This window comes from Phoca vitulina, unplaced genomic scaffold (assembly GCF_004348235.1).
Source record: "Phoca vitulina isolate PV1807 unplaced genomic scaffold, GSC_HSeal_1.0 scaffold31, whole genome shotgun sequence".
Lineage (NCBI taxonomy): Eukaryota > Metazoa > Chordata > Mammalia > Carnivora > Phocidae > Phoca > Phoca vitulina.
In genome coordinates this window covers 24,360,680-24,383,049 of record NW_022589734.1, presented here as the reverse complement: position 1 = coordinate 24,383,049, position 22,370 = coordinate 24,360,680, and the positions used below count along the sequence as shown (strand labels likewise).

The following is a 22,370-nucleotide window of genomic DNA, read 5'->3' as shown; positions in this document are numbered from 1 at the left end:
GAGGTGGTAGGCACTGCGGCCCCCTTCAAGACACTCCGGGTGGGGTACACCGCTTCGCTCCTGCAGGTGTCCCCCGTCCTCCTAAACCAGGGGTCGATGATTCTCCTCCTGAATTTTCAGTGGCCAGTTTTTAGTTGCACTTTGACTCCTCTCCAACCCCTGACCCATGCTTGACAATTGCTGGCCGATGCCATGTGCAAAGTAGACCCCAAGTGACCGATGTGAAACTTAGGAACAGTAACATTGGAAGGTCAGCCTCCATGATGTAGCCACCTGTGCCCCAAACAAAGCAGAGGTGACTCCTGGATTATTCGGCCCCCGGCCTGGCATCCCTGGGATGGGCTGTGAATTAGCCTCCTCCTTCGTTCCAGGCTTGTACACGGCACAAGCAAGAAAATCATCACTGTAATTTAGCTTAATGGGAGGACTCCCAGACCCCTCCCAGCAGCCGTTCTGCTTCTGTCTTGGAATTTTCTGGGAGGCTTGCATTCCGGCGCTCCTCCCCCCCATGCTCAGGCCTCCTGCCATCTGGCCAGGCCAGATTACCACAAGCCAATCCTAATTTTAAAATGTAACCAGAGGGGGTGCCTGGACGGCGCAGTCAGTTAAGTGTCCAACTCTTGGTTTCAGCTCAGGTCATGATCTCAGGGTCGTGAGATCGAGCCTCACATCAGTCTCCACGCTCAGCAGGGAGTCTGCTTGAGATTCTCCCTTCCGCTTCCTCTGCCCCTCCTGTTGTCTCTCTAAATCTTTAAAAAAAAGTAACCAGAGAAGGTCAAAATTCCACTTGTAAAATCATTTTATTGGTATAAATATACATATGAATAAAATACCTCAGCCCGTAATCTAAGTGAATATTTGTGAAATGTCTTAAAAAGAGTAGTGTTTTGATTTTTTTACAGGTGTCAAAGTATTCTTTCTTCAAATCATACATTAAAAGCTAATATGCAGACAGAAATTAAAGGCCTTTGAAAATCACTAATATTCATAAAACTTCATTCCAATCAACTATGTACATTGACCCCGGCACATGGTAGCATCAGCTGCGGGCCTCTCTCACTCTGCTCTTCACTGTGCTTACTGATGGTCCTACAAAGGTCACCGACCAAATTTAAATGTACAATTCCACATCAGGAAGGAAGAAGTTCCCCATGGGAGAATGTAAAAACCATAGCCGAGATCTAATATATATAATTTATACAAATTATTTATTAGTGTGCTCTGTTAATATACTTACAATGTGCAATTGCATACATCAAGAACAAATCGCTCTATCGAGTCAAGTGCAGATGTGACAGGGGCACCCACAGGGGAGCCCCCCGGTCAGCCGATGGTATTACTCGTGTGAGTTATGTGTCCGGTCGCTTTGTTCACCTCCCAAAACTCATCTTGCAGGGCAAACTGTAGCTGCCTCAGAGAAAATTCAAGTAGGACGCACGGAGAGTCGCTGGCATTCACTGAAGGCATAGAAGGAATGCTTCAAACTCAAACGCCCAGGGTGGGGAGAAGACCAAACAAGTGTGTTTGGATTCCCCCCCACCCCAAAAACTGGGTCTGTTTGTTTTCAAAAAATCAGTAAAGAAAGAAGGAGAAAGAAAAGAAAAAAGCACCAAGAGAAGAGCGTCGGAAGGAGGAAGAGGTGTCACCCTTGGTCCCTCTCTAATGGCTAACAGAGCACCCTGTGCGGTCTGCATGGGGGACCTTTACACAAAAATAAACTCTTTTTCGGCTTCTTCCCCAGAGTCGCTGGACTTGCTGTCTTGGTGGCCATCTTTACTGGAGGACCACTGCTTCTGTTCTGGATACTCCTGGGCCTGCTGGCCCCAGCTCTTCCTTGAAACTGAAATAGAAAGGGAAGGACGTCATTATAGTCGATGAACAAGGGACAGTCAATGGCCTGACCATTAACGGGGTGAGATGCAGGGGCCCCGAGAGGCGGCTCGGGAGGACCTTACGCAGAAACAACTCACCAACTACGTGTAGAGACTCGAGACGAAAATTAAGAACAAACCAACAAAACCAGAAACAAATTAAAACAAGAAAACATACAAACCCCAGTCTAGCAATGATGGTGGAGTAACTGCCCGAACTGAGCCTTTGGCACGTGTCCTGTCGGGCACGCTCCGCTCTCTGATCGCTATTCCTCACAGCTACCCGGGAAGGCAGGTTTTGTAAACTTGGAATCCAGATTTAAACTGGATCCCTCTCTTGGGGAGCCTGGAGGGCTCAGTCAGTTGAGCATCTGACTCTTGGTTTTGGCTCAGGTCATCATCTCAGGGTCCTGAGATCGAGCCCCGAGTCAGGCTCTGTGCTCAGCGCGGAGTCTGCTGGAGATTCTCTCTCTGCCCCTGCGCACGTGCACTCTCTGAAATAAATCCATAAAATCTTAAAAAAAAATAAATAAAAGGAATCTCTCTCTTCAAAGACCCTGTTCTTTACAACTAGAGCAGAGCTTCACTGGGACCATATGCCTCAAGGCTCTTAAGGGTTATTACATATTCCGCACCAAGCCTGTTGTTTAGACACCACTTAAGCTAAAAATACCAAACCCCACACTCTGTATGGCTTGAAAGAAGAGAAAAGCTACCTCATCGCTCAAAAGGTCAAACGATCCAACCAGGAACACAGGCCTGGAGAGAGACAGGATTCATCTGCTGCTTCTCATCAGCCTGATGTTAGCATTATGCTAAAAACTCATCTTGCCAGGAACTAGCTATTTAAATGCTTAACCCACTAAAGAGTGTTTTTCAGGAAGTAAAAGCTCCTGAAACCTAACAGTCAAAACACAACATGATAAAGTGCTTCCCTTGCCAATCTGGTTGTCAGAGCCAGATTCTGATCTCTAGACGATAAAAATTTGAATTTCATTAATTATATTAAAATGAAATTAGTGTTCTGAAAAGGATAAGCATTTCAAATTTCATCATAAAAATCAGTAATTTTTTTTAAAGATTTTATTTATTTGTCAGAGAGAGAGCAAGAAGGAGCACAAGTAGGGGGAGCGGCAGGGAGAGGGAGAAGCAGGCTTCTCACTGAGCAGGAAACTCATGGGGCTCGCTCCCAGGACCCTGGGATCATGACCTGAGCCGAAGGCAGATGCTTAACTGACTGAGCCACCCAGGCGTCCCCCAAATAAGTAATTTTTTAAAAATTTGACCTCTTTTTACCCAACACCTTTGAGCAAATTCTCAGATGGAAAAGTGATGGACAAATATCACAACTGATTTTATTTTTTAGCTTGAATCATGTAAAAAAAAAAAAATAGATGTCCTTTGAAAGTTGTCAACAAATCAGGTTTGGGGGAAAAAGGTAAAATAGGTTTCTATATATAGCTTGTCCTTTATCACAAAATCAATTTGATAGTAACACACGAAGGGTCCTGTATATTTTCAGCCTCTGCGTGTGCTACGAACGAGGGAGTAGAGCAGATTTGTAGTATCTTCATCTCGAAGACACTGCAATAATCTGACCTCAAAATGGAGCATTACTAGGGAAATCTTGCTAGAAAATTCTACTCATTCCCTCTTCAAACCAAAATGAATTGTTCCTGTGTATCAAGTGACTCAGAAACAAATTTCCAACACTCTAGGTTCAAAAAAAGAAATACACATGGTAATACATTGCTTATTTGTCTTCAGAGCAAACTATTTGCTCTAAGTCTTAGTTTCAAAAGCTATTCATCCCTCCCAGCATTTTAGCTTCCTCAAAATCCCAGGCCTAATTCATGTTCTGTGACACCAGAGTACTCTAAAAATGGAGAAATTCGTGCCATCAACAATGTTCATGTCACAGGCAAAAACAGCACCATGGACCAAGGTCGCTGGGGCGCAGCTAACTGAAACTCAGGGAGATCCCACAAAGGAATTTTCCTGCAGAAAGCAGTGTCCTTCAGTGTCCTTCAATCCACATCCCGGTGACCTGATTCGGAGTCCTCCAGGGCTGGGGGGTGGGGAGGGGTGGGGAGGGAGGTACAGAAGGATACAGCAAACATTAGTAAGTGAACAGGCTGGGTTTTATTTAGGTTGGTGACATAGACCCAGCACCAGTCATGAAGGCACAAATTTTAATTTGTCCAACAAAGTCCCTGAGAGGAATAACATGGTCTTTCTAGAGGCCCAACAAAACAGTCACTAAGGCAGTGACACTATTTAAAATCGTTCTAGGGGCGCCGTCGGTTAAGCATCTGCCTTCGGCTCAGGTCGTGATCCCAGGGTCCTGGGATTGAGCCCCGTGTGGGGCTCCCTGCTCAGCGGGGAGTCTGCTTCTCCCTCTGCCCCTCCCCCCGCCCCCACTCATGCTCTCTCTCAACTAAAAAAATCATTGACTAACTCTACCACTTGTGAATGTGATCATGGCATTGCAGGGAGGCCGGAGAATGGACAGGAGACCAAAGCAGGTGAGATCAGGGAACTGAAATCAGATGAGTAGCCAAAGCGCTCGCTCTCCCAGCCTCCCGACTTCTTCTCATTAGCCCAGAACACTGGTGCAAACAACTTCGTAGGGGGAATGTTCTTTGTCAAGTTTGTTTTCCAGCCCTTAGGCACCACTTACTTGATTACATATAATTAGGATGCTAATTACAATTACATTGAAGTAGGTTTGGTCAAGCTCCCGCTAATGAATAGTCCGAATAAGATCATGTCTGCTTGAAACTTAAAAGTATTTTAAAATATTTATAAAATCCTGGCTTTTTTTTTTTTTTTTTTTTTACTAATTCAGATGGACCTTCTCCTAGGCAGTCTGATGTAATGCTTGACTTTAATGCAGGATAAAAAAGAAAAATCAGATCGTTTTACTCCACTTCTTCAATGCAAGTATCCTTACAGTTAACGCGCTGGGGCATCTCTATACGTGGGTCTATACACGTGTTTACTGCCATTCCACGTACCATTAAAATTATAAAAAATACTTGCCTGAGTGAACATTTAATTTATTCAACACAACCACTCCGTGTACACTCACCTCCCATCTACAGTGCCAACGACTGGTGCAGAGAGGCTCAGACATGAAACCTGTCATTCTTGAAGATGATTTGACTTTGCATACATACATATATATATATATATATACACACACACACACATATGTATCACACACACACATGCAAATATATATACACATACACACGTGCTAATTTTAAAGCTTCCAAAATGTGCATATAAATTCAGAATTAGAGATGCATTTGAAAATTGGAGCTTTTCTCCATTTTAAGCTCCACGGACATTCATATTTCCCAGGAGGAAAACATGATGACCTTAAAAATAATATTCCGTAGCCGGCCCTGATTTTTTTTTTTAATACTTTCTGGTAAGAGCCCAAACTGTGGACCAACTGTTAGATTTCTTTTGGAGAACTCATATAGGAGTAATAGATCACAGATCTGGTGAAAAAATGCAGAACAGAGTACCGGCTTAGAGACCACAAACCATAGCCAGGTACTGGCTGGCTTTAGGTTGGATTATGGAAGAAGCAGGTGACATATAATAGCAATCTCAGAATAAGATGGCCTGCGCCAACAGGATACACCATGATACACACAAAGCCAAAACCAACTATTTTCTTCAAGCAAATAGGACACACTCTAATGAAAACATCACAGCTTATCATTAAACGCAAGACAGGAAAGGACGTGAAATTCAAAAGTGACAGAGACTTCCAGTAAAAGAAAGCATTTTACCTGTCGAGTCAATACTAAAATAGCCACGTAATTAAAACAGTAATCATGGTAAAACTATGCGGCATGCTTTGAGAACGACAGCCTCTGTCTGTTACACGGTTACTTGATTTGGGAAAGTAAGAAAGCTGTTTTAGCATAAACGAAGCTGCTCATAAAAGACTTAAAGGGAGGTACACAGCATGGTGTCAGAGCGTTGCTCTGCCAGATGCCATTTGTTAACCAGGAACTAACTACTCAGAAAGCAGACTGCTTTGCGGTTCTCAAGGATGAAGACAGGCAAGGGCAGGAGTCGGCACTAACAAAACAAAATTCAAATCTTTGATATAAAATGACTTTAATTGAAGCTTCCGTAAAAATTACTTTTTTGGGGGTTCCTGTCCGCATTTCAAGAAATCGAGGCAGAAAAGCAAATACAAGATGGTCCTGTTGAATTCCATCAAACTTGGACGCAGCCCATCACGGTGAGGACTGTACGCCAACGAGGTCATGGAAAAATCTGCGAGAGGCACGGAATTCCTTGCCTTCCAGCAGCCTCGTTTTACTCTAGCTCAAAGCCTTCCTGCGGGGTCAGTGTGGTCCTGGGGGCGTCTCTGTGTGTGTTGTGTGGAGTGTTGTGGCCTCTCAGAAGCGGGGACACCGCATCGCATCAATGTGCTTTCTTAATAATCAAGTGAGAGAAGTCAACCGATACAACAGTTCAAATGCAAATTTCCAAACTCTAGAAACATCTATGCAACCTTATCAAAAGAGGGAAAACAGAGACAGAGCTTCTGATTCAACACTCTAAAAAGAACTCTGTCTCTCTTCAGAAAACAAATGTGTTCATTTATGTAATTTTTCTATCGCTTGAAGATAACAGATTTTCTTGAAGATATCAGAGAAAAATCTCTTACAGAGAGAAAAGTGACTGTTAAGCATGTGTCTATAAGCAAGTCTACCACACAGGAAGTCCATGTGTGCGCGTGCGTGTTCCAATAAAACTTTATGTACAAAAACAATGGGTCATAGTGTGTGGCTTTTTTTATTATAGGGTCAGCCACAGGATTCCACAGTACTGTCCGTGGCATCACTGGTATTTATTTATTTTACGAATTTTTAATTGAAGTATAGTTGACATACTACTTTCAGGAAATCCTTTAAAAGTTTCTCTAGGTGGGGCAGGTGCTACTTGCTGGCCCAGACAGAATGTTCGCATGTGACCTACGCTGTGGGTCATGTCCTTAACTCCCTCCGGTCCCAGCGGGTGCCAGCTAGATGATGGCAGGTCACAGCGCATGGCTCATCCAATGGCCAAGAAAGCTGGCTCCAAAGGTTATTGCTTGTGGGGGACCAGGAGATGACTCTGTGCTGTTTTTTGGTTTTTAAGCCTCTGTCAAGGGAAGTCCTCAGACGACCGTCCCCACTTGAGGCGTCGTACGTAACTCAGTGGGTCGTTAAGCTGTAAGGCGGGTCACGAGAGGCATACTGTCAGTAACGAAGTGCTACAGTTTGAGAATGGTTTATCCTTTTGCCATAAAGAAGAGTTATCCCTATAATAAGATCACTCCCATTGACTTGCCATCCGGGTGCTCTCTCAGAAGGCCGTGAAGGCCTGGGGTTAGAGCTAGAATGCCGGGCCACGCGCTTCGTCAGTGGGAGTCCAAAAACACTCACGTGTGAACCCCCGATAGAGTTTTACAGGAAGAAAAGTGCCCTGTTTCATGGGGAAAAGTACTTCCAAGGAATCTCACCTATCAGAATATTTTATATTTTTTTCTTTTATGATACAAAGACTGCCTTTCAAAGATTTTTCAAGGCAAATTTATAAAAAGTGATCAGCCAGCAAGATCATCAGTACTGAGTCACAGAAAAGACATTTCCTCTCCGAATCAGCTATGCTTGCTCTAACATTTCCCACCGGAGATTAAAGCCGATTTGAAATCTGTCTCCTTTTCGTCTCCTGGGACTATCTTCAGCTGCGCAGAACACTGCCGAGTTTACCACAGTGTCAGATGGAAGTCAGGCACCAATGAGCAACTGCTGTAAAGTTGAATAAACTGTTCTCAGAGGTTGAAAAGTTAATTGGTACTTTTTCTGTCTCACTAAAGGGTTATCAAATGTCCAATGAAAGCTCGTGGGCATGGTGTGAGGTCTGCATTTAGTGCTGGCTTTTTATGGATACTTTCCCGAAAGAGTGTAAGGGAAGGTCTGAGGCCAATACTCTCGAAAGGTAGAAACTGTGTTACTCTCAGAATCTCTGATCCAATCCCAATTAAAATCTAACAGAAGAGTAGAGAGATCAAGAGAACAGGAAGTATGACCCCAAACAAAAAAAATAAACCTACATGATCGCATAAATTTGAAAGGACAAGTCACCCTACTGCAAAGTAACTTGATCCTCCTCCTAAGAGTTTCTAATTTTAGATTTTTAAGTCCATACTTTTAGCCTCAAAGGGAAGGACCATCCTGTTGCCATTTAGGAAAAAAAAAAAAGGCAGTTGTATGAGTAATCCCTGAGCTGGTCCTGGGATAGAAGTTACTCAATTAAAGTTTGTTTTTGTTAGTGCCAGTCCGTAAGCTTTGGGTCAGTGAGGGATGATAACCGAAGGCTCTAACCATTTGTTGGCTGTGACTTCCTGTGCCCAATTGCATTCACTTCCTCTTCTGCAATGGTGAAGTACAGTTTTGAAGATCTTTTCCCTCCACTGGAAGGCTTGTCACTGTCATGATCTGAATGTCTTTTGTAATAATCTCCTCTTTGCACTACTGAGGAAAAGGGATTCATTTTACCCTTTATATTAGCAAATACATCACTGTGTTGACATTAATATTAAAGAATGTTAATATGAGAAATTAAATATCCGAGAACCCACCCCACTTAGGATTTAAGGAACCTACAGTGTTGGGCCCGTGCACATACACCATCACCTACAGAATTCAACAGCCAACATTATGGAAATGTGGTGCAAAATGAGGTGAGCTCCGAGTCTGCCCCCAAAGGGTGCTAACAAAAGGCCCCTGTGTTACCACTTTGATTCCAGGATGGATTAAATGAAAATCACATTCACTATGGAATAATCCAGAAGAATCATAGCAATTTACCTGTTTCAGAAATTAGTTGGGCACGCTAGTCCAAAGGGAGGCACAGAACAAGGAAATGAAGTAACCAGCATGAATAATGCACAAGAAAACAGGAATGAGCACATCAGGAACATGTTCTAAAGAAAAAATCAGGGCTCACGAGTGGCTATCGTTCCTGGACCAGCAGACCCGGTGAGCCGATAAAATAAACTGAAGTCGGACTCTTATCACCTTGGGCGTTTACACACTCTTCTCAGATCGCATGTATATTTTCAGTCCAATTTCAGTACCAAGTGACACCACCAGAATGATCTCTGTGGTTAATTTATTGTGGATTCCAGGGGAAAACTCTCCAGTCCCAAACTAGAAAGATGGGGGCATGCATCATCATCAGTGTTTGCTCTCAAGGGGGAGTGAGCAAAGGCATCAAACATCTACCCCAGAGCTCTGACATGTCTGAGGAGCAAATAGGTTCCTCAGGAAAGAACACGGGACTTTTCCAAAGCAGCTAAGGGCATGCTAGCATTCACCCACTTTAACTAGAGAGGCTCCATGGTACCCATTCTTAGCTCAGGAGGCTGGTGGGTTACTCGAGGCCCTGTTTTAATCGTACGGGCATCGAGAACACATCGCTTTTCCTAAACGTGGAGCAATTTTCAAAACTTCCTTACAAGTAAGGATGTAAAGTCGGCAGTTGTAGAAAGAAGGGAAAACGAGGGTAGGAGGGGGGAGGGGCTGGTAGGGACACTCGCTGGCCCGTCGGCCTGACTGGGCACCACCAAAGGTTCTGCCCTCTACATGAAGCCTTCCAAGGGCTGTGGTTGTAACACCAAACCCTGTGTTTCTTCATTCCGTGTAAACTGACTATAGGCACCAGCTACCTTTTACGGCTTTAGCTGCTCTGTTTGACATGAGTGTTTTATCAGCTTCGGTCAAAACCCTACCTTCTTTTATTTATAGCCAATAGGTGAGTGAACCTTGTACCCACCAAATGAATCTGCAGAATGGAGAGGAGAAAGCAGGCAGTGTTATTTTTATTTTTAAAAAAATTATTATTTTTCTCCCAAGTCATAAAGATAGTACTCAGAAATACTTTCTATGAACTTCGACAGGAGACTACCATTGATAAAAGAAAACAGGCCAGTGGAGGAAGCTGTCAGAGCCTGAAAGGTCAAGGAATTATCTAAAGCATCAGACATCTAAAATAAAACAAAGCAGCCCCAAACCATAATGAGAGCCATCTGGTCATGGGTAATGACTCGTGTGGCTCCGGAATTTCTTTATAGGTGGGGGTTTAGAGATGGCAATTATATTACTCTTTATGAAGGATAGAACCCAAAAGTCAATAGCGTATTTAACAGAGTGAGGGAAGTGTGGGGGGAGAGGAACGGTGGGTTGCTGAAGCCAACCCAAACATGCCTCACCTCCCCAGATCACTCTTGATCTGATTCTGGGAGATGGCACCCAAGTCCCAGGATTACCTTGCTCTGCTCCTACCCCAGCAAATCAGAAGCAGCCAACTGGCTACAATGATTCCCTGAAAGCATCCTTGCCCGTGCCACACTTGTGAGAACAAGGAATGCTTGGCCTCATGATCGAGCAAGCAGAAGGAGCTACCAGGTCTCTCAGGCCTGCGGGGGCTGCTCGTGATCATTTACAGCAAGGGGAAGCTTTTCTGGGAAATAATGGGACCTAGAGGCCTATAAGGAGCCCCAGACGAGGCACAAAGTATTTAAGGCACTCCTTACCTGCTGGGATCCAGTGCAGGAGCACCTAGTGATTACAAACAGGTTAAACCTTGGGTTGGGGTGTCCGGTACGTTTTCACTCTTTGTGTATGCTCCTTCATTAAGATCCAATGTCATCAATAACGTTGAATCAAGTTTCTGAATGAGGAAACTGCTCTGGTTCCAAAAGTTTAGTCCAAGGGATGTTGACTTAAATGCTAAGATATTAGTTGAGTCCAAGCTTAATTCCTTTCTCTTGAAACGGCTCTCCTTGGAGAAAGCGAACGTAGAGGAAACATTGCTTACCTTCCTGGGAAAATGTCCTGGGACTGGGCTGGGGGCTACTCTGGCCGTCTCTCTCCTTGTCCAATGGAACTTTCTTCAGGACAGGTGGAAGAAGAGCCACTTTAGAGGAGCCAGGGCTGGATGGAGAGTCTGGGATATCCTCTAGGGAGACACAAACGCGTGAATCCAACACTCCCACAAACTGGATTCCGAAAACATAAGCCAGGCTAATCTTAAAGTATGAATGGCCGATAATTTTTTAAAAGCGTCATAGAATTTCTCTGGCCAAAACATAGCTTTCGTGTTCCTGCAGGTAACATCTACGAACAGTAGGGGGGAAATAATTAAAATTTATGAAAGGTTAAAAATCTCTAAAAATCACAGATGTGAATTTATCTTGCAGACACAGAATTTCAATGAGCTGATATTTGAAAATTACACTCTAAGTGAACTCAATGTTCCTTCAGCCTCAAACACAGAGGCTGTTGGATATTTCTCAAATATGTGATATTTATAACCTCCTGCCTCTACCTGCTGCCAAATCCAGTGAAGTGGTCACGAAATACATACAAACACATACATGTAGGAACGTGGGTGCGCGTACCTATACACAGACTGAGACCACTAAGAATAACTTGGAATCATGGACTTTAAGAACTAGAAGGAGTTTGGTGATTACTGCACAAATGAAGAGATTAATAGATGACCTGCTGAAGGAAAATGATGACAAAACTGCTAGGATTAGAACTCTAGTCTCTTAATCCTAAAGGCTGTGCTGTTTCATTCGAACTGAAAGGATTTCCTGAATTGTGCTCCTTCCTCTGCTCTGTGGCCGGCAAGGTTATCTGAACTTGGCATGTGTGCACGCGTGTGTGCGTGTGTGTGTGTGTGTACAGAGAGGACGATTTTCGGTCAGGTTCTCCTCAGCCTTCTCCTTCCAATTCAACTCTCCTACGCGCTTCACTGTATGAACAGGGTATGAAAGAGCTCTCCCTGCCCCAACAATCTCTCAGAGCTGCGGAGAGGAAACAAAGGATGGATTTGAAAGTGCCTGCTGAATTCGCAAGCGCTATAAAAACAAACATAAGTCTCGATACACTAAGTGCTAAGAAACAAATGAACACATTTAACAAATAAATTGAAAACAGAAGCTCCTTGTGAAAGAATATTGGAAATCCAGCTAATTTGACATTCAGACTTCCCAAATGAGGAGCCAAAATACTCTACAAACTAGGTCCATTTTGTAAGAGCCGTTCCCTTCCTGCAGACTAGAGCTACACCTTGCTGACGAAAATACCAGCCTGCTTTTGAGTAGTCATTTAAAACAATTCTTTTAATTACTACTATTTTTTTTGCCTTCACTCTCCGCACTCTTTCTATTATGAAGAGATTCTGTGTGCACCAAGAAATATTCTGTGTTTCCCATCATAACAAACTTCGTTCTGTAAAAAGGTTTGAGCAGAATTAGGAAGTTCTAAGTGATCTGCTTTAAGGGTCAGCTGCCTGAGGTGACCCCAGGGTCCCCCTGTGGCTGTGCTTTGGAGACTGGGCATTGGGTTTCTTGAGGGACGAATGGGCTGTGGAGACCAGCGAACATTAACCAGCTGGTCGCTTGGTGAACAAAAGACACATTTGAGGGAAAATGGGGAAGACCCACAGTGGAATGAGTTTGGGCGTGTGCAACGCCGCCTTTTTTTCTCATTCCACCCAATCCTCTGCGTGTGGATGAATGACTACGATGAGCTGCGTGTCTTACTTTCTATTTCTAGTACGCATGCCCACAGGGAGGAGGCCGGTGGGAGCGGTCACCCTGCAGCTGGGGCGGTCCTAGTGTCTGGCTTCTGCTCACCAGCTGTGGGACTTGTCAAACTGAGTGTCTCTGGGCCTCACATTCCGCATCTGTGGTGGGGACATTCGGAGTTTATCCACGCAAAGCACTTAGGACAGTGCCTGGCACAGAGTGAAGTGTTAAGATTAGCAGTGATGATGGTGATGAGCATAATCCGACTATATATCTCTACCCTTACTTGCCTAATTATTATGGGGAAATAAAGTGAAGAGGTGATATGGGGTTCATTACATTATCCATTCTGCTTTTGTATATGTTTAAAAATTCTTATAATAGACCATTGGGGGAAAAAAGGAAAAAAGAAAAAAAAAAAGGCCTGAGAGGGAAGGGCAGTTGCAGGAGAAAAAAAGGCAGAGTCTAATCCATTCCTAATATTTTTAAGTTTCTTCTCTCAGTAGATTTTCTATACAAGAGTCAGCAAATGTCTTCTAGAAAGGGCCAAACCGTAAATATCTCAGGTTTTGCAGGCCAAACGGCTCTGTCATGACTCAGCTCTGCGATGTTAGCGCAAAAACAACTGGAGACAATGTGGATACGGATGGCCTGGCCACGTGCCGCCAACATTTCATTTACAGAAACAGGCCCATAGTTGGCCAAGCCCTGTTCTAAACCCTAAATATTTCACAGACTATGGGGCAAAAAGAGAAGAACTTGTGCTCTCCCTATTGTGGCCCCCCGTCCTTAACGCGCGGCCTTCCAAAGGATCTGTAGACCCCGGAGACAGTTCTCAGAAGGCTCAGTGAAGCCCTGCAAATGGGCCAACACAACACACGGCTGTCTTCTCATTTGGCCCTCTAACCTGTGGCCTGAATGCAGGGACAGTCTCTGAGTCCCTGGGCCGCGGTGTTGAATAAAGAAACTCCTCAGGGGCACCTGGGTGGCTCAATCAGTTAAGCGTCTGCCTTTGGCTCAGGTCATGATCCCAGGGTCCTGGGATCGAGTTCTGCATTAGGCTCCCTGCTCAGTGGGGAGCCTGCTTCTCCCTCTGCCTGCGCTCCCCCTGCTTGTGCTCTCTGTCAAATAAATAAAATCTTAAAAAAAAAAGAAACTCCTCAGTCTTTGTCCCTGTCGAAACTGTTGGCAGGTTTCTCTGAGCCCTCCTGCAGACCCCCTGTGCCCACGTTCACCAGCAGCCCCCGGAACCATGGATGGAGTCGCGATCCAGCTAGCCCCGGATGCCGCCTGACGGGGGGTGGGGTGGGGGGGTCACCTCCTGCCCAGCAGAACCCTTACCAGGCCGTGAGGCAGTTCTCGGTTTCTGCGGGACGGTGGGCCGCGCTGCCAGGCTGGGTTTGGGGGACTGCAGGAGGGGCTTCGGGCTGGTCGGTGTGCTGGAGGAGCCCCACGACCTGGAGCCCGCATCCACTTTGGGCTCTGCTTTGGCATTCTTTTCGGGTGTTCCCAAACCGAAGCGGCTCTCCGCAACACCTGGGTGCAGTTTAGGCACTGCAATGAAAATGGGGACAAAGAGCACACTTTACTTTAAAACTCAAAGGTGAAAGAAATGAACCATTCGAAGCTGGGAGAGATCTGGTACAAGCCGCCATAACCATTTCTTGTCCTTTCTCATCAGAGGTGTTTCAGAACTGAAGCACGCCGTTGCTCTAGCATGCCTGTAGGATCAAAACACGCTGGTGGAAGACTACACTTCTTTGTGGGAAAGCAGTGAACTCGGTGGTGCGCTTCTGATCACTCCTGACTACTCCACAGAGGACAAGTGTCAAGTTCAAGCGTGTCCGTGTCCATGCTAGCGGACAGAGAGCACGCAGGGCCGAATGCACTGGAAGCACTCAGGTCTTTCTCAGATGTGGCACGAGGTGCAGGCACAGGTAAAACCAGCTGTAGGCGCCTCATTTCTGGATAATCAGCAGCAGGTAGGGGTCTGGCTGTGGGTCCCCAGCGAGGAGAGCTACGCTGATGTCCATAACCTCCCACGTAGAGAGAACCGTGAGAATGGCTTCAGGTTCAATGTCCCACCCCTGCTGGTTAAACATGAGCCACGTTCCATCCCTTACTGCATGAAGATACTCAAGCTCAACACAGGACTTTCAAAGAGCAAAGCGAGGTTTCTGACATGCAATTTGTAAGTTACTCCTCGGTTCCCATCAAACATGTCTTATTCTTTTACTACACCCGAAAAGTCAGAGGGACGAAGGATAGTGGATATTCATGCTGAAAGGAAAGAACATTCCTTCATCTCAAACAAATGGGTCACCTTCCACCTACCGTGTGCAGCTGATTTTGAACATCGGCCATGACCCCACCTCCCCCCACTCCTCAGATGCCCACAGTTTGGGAGTTCTTCTCAAAGACATTTCTTCCCTTCGGGGAATTGCCAAGGTGCCCTGTCCAGGTACACGGCTACTGGGGTGGGAGACACGGCCCAGGTGGAGCTGCGGCAGGTGGAGGGGCATGGCCATCCAGGTGAAAGCTGACAACACATGACACAGAGGCCCATCTCCCTTCCCATCCTAATTTTTCTTCTCTCAATCATGTGTGACTCCTGGAACCAGACGGGAAGTGCTTCTCCTTAGGGAGTGATGGTCTTACCTGCCCCACATCCGTCCAGCCGTTCTGTGCCGCCCAAGGCCAGGCTGGAGGAATCCTGAGAGATGGCCTCATTCCCGAGCTTCTGAAAAATTCAAGCACACAGCCCCGGGAAAGCGCATATTTATTTAAAATGTAATAGAAAGAACAAAGCGGAACATAAATGACAACAAATAATGGCCTCTTTACTGCTCTCACACTGACTGTGTCCCACCTCTGTCTCCCTGAGCCTCCTCCTAGAACAAAGCTCCAGCGAGCAGGTCTGTTCTGTGTTCACAGTCAGGGCTCTGGGGTCCAGAGTGTGGCCAGTTCCTCTGCTTCCCCCAGGTGACAGGTGTGTGGGCTCAGGGGAAGCCAGGGGGCTCAGGGACAGTTCCTGTTTCCTGTGGGGTTTTTCTGTGGAATACCTATACGGCTCGGCAGCCCGATGCTCCAAGCAGCAGGGACACGGACACTCTGTGAGTTGATGGGACCCTCCCTCCAAGTTGAGCTCCCCAAATCAAATTTTAAAAGCAGTGGAAACCTTTTCAACTTCCATGTACAAGAAAGGTAAAAAGGGGCCTATAACGGACAGGGCCTTCCCTGCCACTGAGGCAGAACCACAGGACAAAGAGTCTTGTTTAGGAGGTCACGGATGAACACGCCAGAATTAATTTAAAAAACCCAAAAGTGGGCGCCTGGGTGGTTCACTCAGTTAAGCATCTGCCTTCGGCTCAGGTCATGATCCCAGGGTCCTGGGATTGAGCCCCGCATCGGGCTCCCTGCTCAGCAGGAAGCCTGCTTCTCCCTCTCTGTCTGCCCCGCCCCCCCTCGTACTTTCTCGCAAAAAGAAAAAAGAAAAAAGAAAAATAAAAAGAAAAGATGCCAAAGCTTCAAGCGAAGGGGTTTGTAACAGCAGAGGGGGGCGAGGTTAGACGTGGTTGTCTTGGGGAAGGAGGGGTAACCCGTGAAGCCAGGACTCGGGCTCTTCCTTGCAGTGCAGAAAGCCTACCTAAGAGCGAGGCATTTAGATACAAAAAGCGCCTGAAACGAAACATCTAGTGTTTGCTTAATACGCCCTAAGCATCCTGTGGACAAAGACGATCCGCATCTACCTCCCGTCCCAAACCACAAAGCAGCTGGGCAGGGAGACCGGAGCCTGACCTTCAGCCTGTCGCAGCCCACGCTCTGGCAAACCTGAAAAGCACGTAGCTGCTGCCGCTTCCCAGCTCCCCACTATTCGTGACGCTGTAGGAGGGGTTACCTGAAACTCGGGTAGGATCTGACTCATCTACGGCATTTACCAGCCGGCCACGGCCACACTGGCCCGGAGCGCCGGCTCCCCCGCACGGCCCCGGGCACGGTAGCAGGTGCGCCGGCCTCTCAGCACGACCAGGGAAGCTCCACTGGGGGAGGCCGCTGTGCAGGCGTCTGAGAAGGAACGTGCACGCAGGTTCCGCGGCCAGAATGCGCACACTGTTTGGTGTCCCCAAGGAAGAGGGATCCCAAGGAAAGGGCGTCCCGCGCCAGGGCCGCAGGTGAGCCCTCGAGCCCACTGGGAGGATGGGCGCGAAGTCCGCGCCTGGACCAGCAGGGGGCGCCCGAGCCCTGGAGCAGAGCCGTCAGAGGCGGGGCCTAGCCGGCGCCCCGCCCAGCACCTCCGGGCCTCCGGAAGGCGGGGCCGGGTGTCCCTGCGCTCAGACACAGGTAAGGAGGTGGCCCACTTGCACGTGGCCAGGACGAGGCTGCGGCGAGCAAGACGCCAGCGCCCAAGGGGAAGGGGGCCCCGGCTTTCGGGCGTGAGCGCCGGGCTGGCCCCCAGAGCCAACGCCCGCTCACACTGCGCACCCCCCGCGCCTCGCTTGCCTGCGTTTCAAGTACAGTCGGAGGAGGTGTTTTCTCCTCCTTTCCTGGCTTTCTCAGGCAGTTAGCGGGTATCAGACACGCCCGGGCGGAATACGGATAAAACACTGTAACGTCTCTGAGCGCAGGCAGCTGACGAGGTGGCCCCCCAAGAAAAGATGGGGCTCTACGCATTCGGCACTTGTTACTCGCCTTTGTTAATAAACGAGAAGCGCCACGTCTTCACTTTCACGGTCTTTTTCCTTTAAATACATGTATTAAATGTGAATAGTGTAAAGAAAATTATTCAAGAGTGAAGACACCATAGATTTTACCAATAGTATACTGACCAGTGCGGCTTATGCTGCTAACTTTTGTAAAGAATATAGTCATTTTAGGGGAAAATACTCTTATACTAATTTTGTGGGGGGGGGGGGGTTGTTTTTTTCTTAAGAGAGAGAGCTCATGAGGGAGGGGAGGGGCCGTAGGGGCAGAGAGAGAATCTCAAGCAGGCTCCCCAAGGGCAGCGCAGAGCCCTACAGGGGGCTCGATCCCACAGCCCTGAGATCAGGACCTGAGCCAAAATCAAGAGTCAGACGTTTAACCGACTGAGCCACCCAGGTGTCCCTTCTTATACATACTAAGTTTTGAAAACCTTTCCTATTTTTTATTATTCTGATAGAACACTGCTGACCAGTTTGAATTTTCAATACAGGCATACCTCATTTTATCGCACTTTGCAGATGCTGCTTTTGTTTTTACAAGTTGAGGGTTTGTGACATCACTGCGCTGAGCAAGTCTGTCAGTACCATTGTTCCCACAGCATTTGCTCACTTCATGTCCCTGTGGCACATTTTGGTAACTCTTACAATATTTCAAACTCTTTCATTATTGTTCTATTTGTTACAGTGATCTGTGATCAGTGATGTTACTATCGTAATGGTTTTGGGTGCCATGAACCCTGCCCATATAAGGCAGTGAACTTCATTGATAAATGTGGTTCATGTTCTCACTGCTCCACCAACCAGCCGTCCCTCCCCCCACCCCGCCACCCCGCCACCCCCCATCTCTCTCCCTCTCCTCACATCTCCTTATGCCCTGAGACACAACAATATTGAAATGGGGCCAGGTAATAACCCTACAATGGCCTCTAAGTATTCAAGTGAAGGATGAGTTACACGTCTCCCTTTAAATCAAAAGCTAAAATGATTAAGCTTCGTGAGGAAGTCATGCAGAAAGCTGAGAAAGGCTGAAAGCCAGGTCTCTTGGGCCAAACAGTTACCCAAGCTGTGAATGCAAAGGGGAAGTTCTTGAAGGAAATGAGAAGTGTTATTCCAGTGAACATATGAATGATAAGAAAGTGAAACAGCCTTATTGCGGATATGGAGACAGTCTGAGTGTCCTGGACAGAAGATCAAACCAGCCACAGCATTTCCTTAGGCCAAAGCCTCATCCAGAACAAGGCCCTAACTCTTCAATTCCATGAAGGCTGAGGGAGGTGAGGAAGCTGCAGAAGTTTGAACCTAGTGGAGGGGGGGGGTCATGAGGTTAAAGAAGCTTCAGAAGAGAAAAATGCAAGATGAAGCAGCAGGTGCTAATGGAGAAGCTTTAAAAAGTTCTCCAGAAGATCTAGCTGAGAGAATGAATGAAGGTGGCTACACTAGAAAACAGATTAGTGTAGATGAACAGCCTTCCTTTGGAAGAAGATGCCATCTAGGACTTTCACAGCTAGAGAGGAGAAGTCCATGCCTCCCTTCAAAGCTTCAAAGGACAGGCTGACTCTTTTAGGGGCTAATGCAGCCGCCGATTTGAAGTTGAAGCCAATGCTCAGTCCCCATTCCAAAAATCCGAGGGTCCTTAAGAATAATGCTAGATCTACTCTGCCTGTGCCCTATAAATGGATGACCAAAAAAGCCTGGATGACAGCACATCTGTTCATAACATGCTTTACTGAATATTTTAGGTCCACTATTGAGACCTACTGCTCAGAATACAAGATTCCTTTCAAAACATTACTGCTCATTGACAACGCACCTGGTCACCCAAGAGCGCGCTGTGGTTTGTTTTCACGCCTACTGACACAACATCCATTCCACAGCCCATGGATCAAGGAGTCATTTCAACTTTCGAGTCTTACTATGTAAGAAATACATTTTGTAGGGCTAATGCTGCCATAGTACTTCTTCTGATGAATCTGGGAAAGTCAACTGAAAACCTTCTGGAAAGGATTCGACATTCTAAATGCCATTCAGAACATTCCTGATTCGTGGGAAGAGGTCAAAACATCAACATGAGCAGACTCTGGAAGAAGTTGACTCCAACCCTCATGGAGGACTTGGAGGGGTTCAAGACTCCAGTGGAGGAAGTCCCTGCAGACGTGGTGGAAACAGCAAGAGAGCTAGAAGGGGAGCCTGAAGAGGGGACTGCATTGCTGCCCTCTCATGATCAAACCTGAACGAAGGAGGAGGGGCTTCTTACAGATGAGCGAAGCAAGTGGTTTCCTGAGATGGAATCTACTCCTGGGGGGGAAGATGGAGTGAAGATTATCAGAATGACAACAGAGGATTTAGATTATGACAGAAACTTAGTTGATAAAGCAGCAGCAGGGTTGACAGGATTCACTCCAATTTGAAAGAAGCTCTGCTGTGGGTGAAATGCTCTAACAGCATCACGTGCTGCAGAGAAATCATTTGTGAAAGGGAGAGTCAATCAGTGTGGCAGACTGCATGGTTGTCTTATTTTAAGATACTGCCACAGCCAGCCCTGCCGTTAAGCAACCACCACCCTCATCCGTCAGCAGCCATCGACGAGGAGGCAAGACCCTCCACCAGCAAGCGCAGATGATCGCTATTTCTTATCGATAAAATAGTTTAAAATTGTAAGGTCTGTACATTGTTTTTTTAGACACAATGCCAGTTGCACACTTAAGAGACTAAAGTACGGTGTAAACATGATTTTCTACGTACTGGGAAACCCCCAAACTCATTTGACTCGCTTTATTGTGATATTCGCTTTATTGTGTTGATCTGAACTGAACCCACATCATCTCCGGGGTCCACCTGTCCTAAGGATTTTTATTATTGATGTTGTTTTAAATAGACACAAGATAGCGCTAGGAGCTCATTACTATAAGCCTTGGACAACTAAGACCTAAAACATAGGAATTTTGTCACTCCAAGCCAATTTATGTATCCAATCCAAAGCACATGGAAAAAACCCTCTAGCACTTCCCATCTTTCTACCAAAAAGCAGCTGTTCATCAGGGAAAACAGTGATAAAATAAACAGCAATAAACAGCTCGTTAGTGAAAACAGCCCATTCATTGTTGTAAGAAATTCTATAAAATGGATTGAAATTTAAACATTTCCTTGGGCGTCTGACTCACCAGTGATGTGGTCAGTGTTTATTCAGAATTCTGACCAGTGAAGGCCACATCGTGCCTGCCTTATGAATTAGCAGAATACAGTTATATGGTCCCCCCTCCGCACCCTCCTCAACCTTCCGTAAGGGTCAATGAGTAAGTTAGGAGAGATCTGTCACAGGGAAATTGCTGGATAACTATGGTGCTGGTGGAGGAACTATGGTGAACAGTTGTAAAGTCACATGGGATGCAGGATTTAATGAAAAAATAATCAGTTGTTAAGTCATATAAAACAGCCCTCCACACCCTGGTCTATAATACAGTTTACTAATAACTTTCTAAAAATCAAGGGTTCATTGGGGTGAATTGTTTTATTCTGATACTTCAAAAAAAACAGATGGGCAATTTTCCTTTCTTTGGGAAACCCAGTTATATACATGAAAAAGAGCTCAGATTCATGCACTATACCCAAAACCTGGGTTAACCTGGGTATGATGAGCTTAGTGATCACAATAAAGCTATAATCTTTCAAGTAGCTGCAGGAGAAAGGAGAGATAATGGAAGAAAAAACCACAATGTCTACTTTAAAAGATGTTCGAAGGATAAATGATATATTAAGTCAGATTTTGGGGGGACTTGGCAATTTTGAAACGACTTTTTCTTTCTCAACTTTTTCTTCATAGCAATCCACAACATATCTCAATGACCAAGTATTCAATTAATTCTAACAGAATACCTTGACCCTCTTTCCTTTTGACTTTCAAATCTGGAATATAGTAAGGAATTTTTAGGTTTGGAAAAGGGAATTATGAAAAAACTGAAAAGCAGATCTATTTTCATATAATTAGAATCTGGTTTCAGTACTTTTTAAGATTTTATTTTATTTTTATTTTTAAGTAAAAATAAAACCTGACACAAGGCTTGAATTCACAACCCTGAGATCAAGAGTCGCACGCCCTACTGACTGAGCTGGCCAGGCACCCCCATGGCTTCAGTATTTTTATTAGCCTCTGTCAGTTCTGTTTCTGGTCACGCTCAGGTCTCATTTTGGATTCAACAGACTGGTCCTCTCCCCAGCTTTGAGCATCTCCCTGCATTCCCAGGCTCCTGACTCGCACAGAAAGCACCTCGGCAGGTGGGGAAAGGCCGGCAGAGTCTCAGCCAACGACTTACCTTCAAACACTGTGGCTCCGAAGAGCGGGCCCTCGCGCCAGAGGGAAAACATGGCCCTGCCCTTTTTGTCTGTGCTCTGGGTTCTTTCGGAAAAAGGCTTTTGGATTTGGATTTTTACTTCATCAAACAGGCTAGCTCTGTACCTCTCTCGCCCATAAAAACCGAGAGGGGGCAAATCACACAGACAACCGAGTCAGAAGGGACCCACCCTCACCTTCTGCGCACAGGCCGCTCTCCTCTCCTGCTTGGCCTTCATCTCTGCGAGCAGACCGCTGCCCATCACCTGGACGCCGTACCTCCGCCCGCCCTGCGGACTCCTCTTGCTGTCACTCCGCTCCACCTTGCCCACATCCTCCCCTTGACCTTCCTCAAGGGAGTCGGGGGTTTTTATCTCCTCTGTCCGCTCCGAACTGCCATTGTGCTCCGCGGGCTTCGCATCCTTCCTGGGGGTGTCCACGGCTGGACTTCTGACGGCCCCCTTTGGCGAGGACGGTTCGTCCGTCGTCAAGACCACGGGTGGCCGCTCAGATTTGGACCGGGATTTGATTAGATTGAGAAAGCCGCTTTTCCGAGAGTCTCGCTTTTTCTTTTCATCTCCTCCTTCGCTAAGCTCGTGGGACTCTGAGCCTCTTGCTGATGATCTCCTGGGATTCGAAAGAACAAATACTGTGGGTTTTGCTGTAATTAAAGCTCCAGCCAGAATCAGTCAAAATACAAATACGGAGATTGCTGCTTCTCTAGCAGCCATTCCGAAGCGGTTAAAAAATTTGAGTCTTTGCCCTTGGTAAATAGAAATGTGGAATGTTATCATAGTCACAGGTCAGGAGAGGGAGGTACCACCAGTTAAGAATGAAAACCTGAAGGGGTAGGT

At 46.3% G+C, this 22,370-nt stretch overlaps 1 protein-coding gene across 13 annotated transcripts in view; it reads right to left on the bottom strand.

The window, feature by feature from the left end:
* Positions 1 to 766: 766 nt before the first annotated feature.
* CARMIL1 (capping protein regulator and myosin 1 linker 1) overlaps positions 767 to 22,370 on the bottom strand; it is a 306,714-nt gene continuing 285,110 nt past the window's right edge. For 7 of the 13 annotated variants that reach the window (XM_032424759.1, XM_032424754.1, XM_032424757.1 and 4 more), the window contains 6 exons: positions 21,714 to 22,143; positions 15,148 to 15,229; positions 13,831 to 14,043; positions 10,770 to 10,910; positions 8,273 to 8,422; positions 767 to 1,840 (listed from right to left, as the gene is read on the bottom strand). In XM_032424759.1, coding sequence (XP_032280650.1) covers positions 1,704 to 1,840; positions 8,273 to 8,422; positions 10,770 to 10,910; positions 13,831 to 14,043; positions 15,148 to 15,229; positions 21,714 to 22,143 — 1,153 coding nt within the window. In that variant the 3' untranslated portion in view covers positions 767 to 1,703. Of the gene's footprint in view, positions 1,841 to 8,272; positions 8,423 to 8,758; positions 8,784 to 10,769; positions 10,911 to 13,830; positions 14,044 to 15,147; positions 15,230 to 21,713; positions 22,144 to 22,370 lie in introns of those variants that run through there. The other 6 variants (XM_032424760.1, XM_032424761.1, XM_032424762.1 and 3 more) reach the window with 4 other exon arrangements.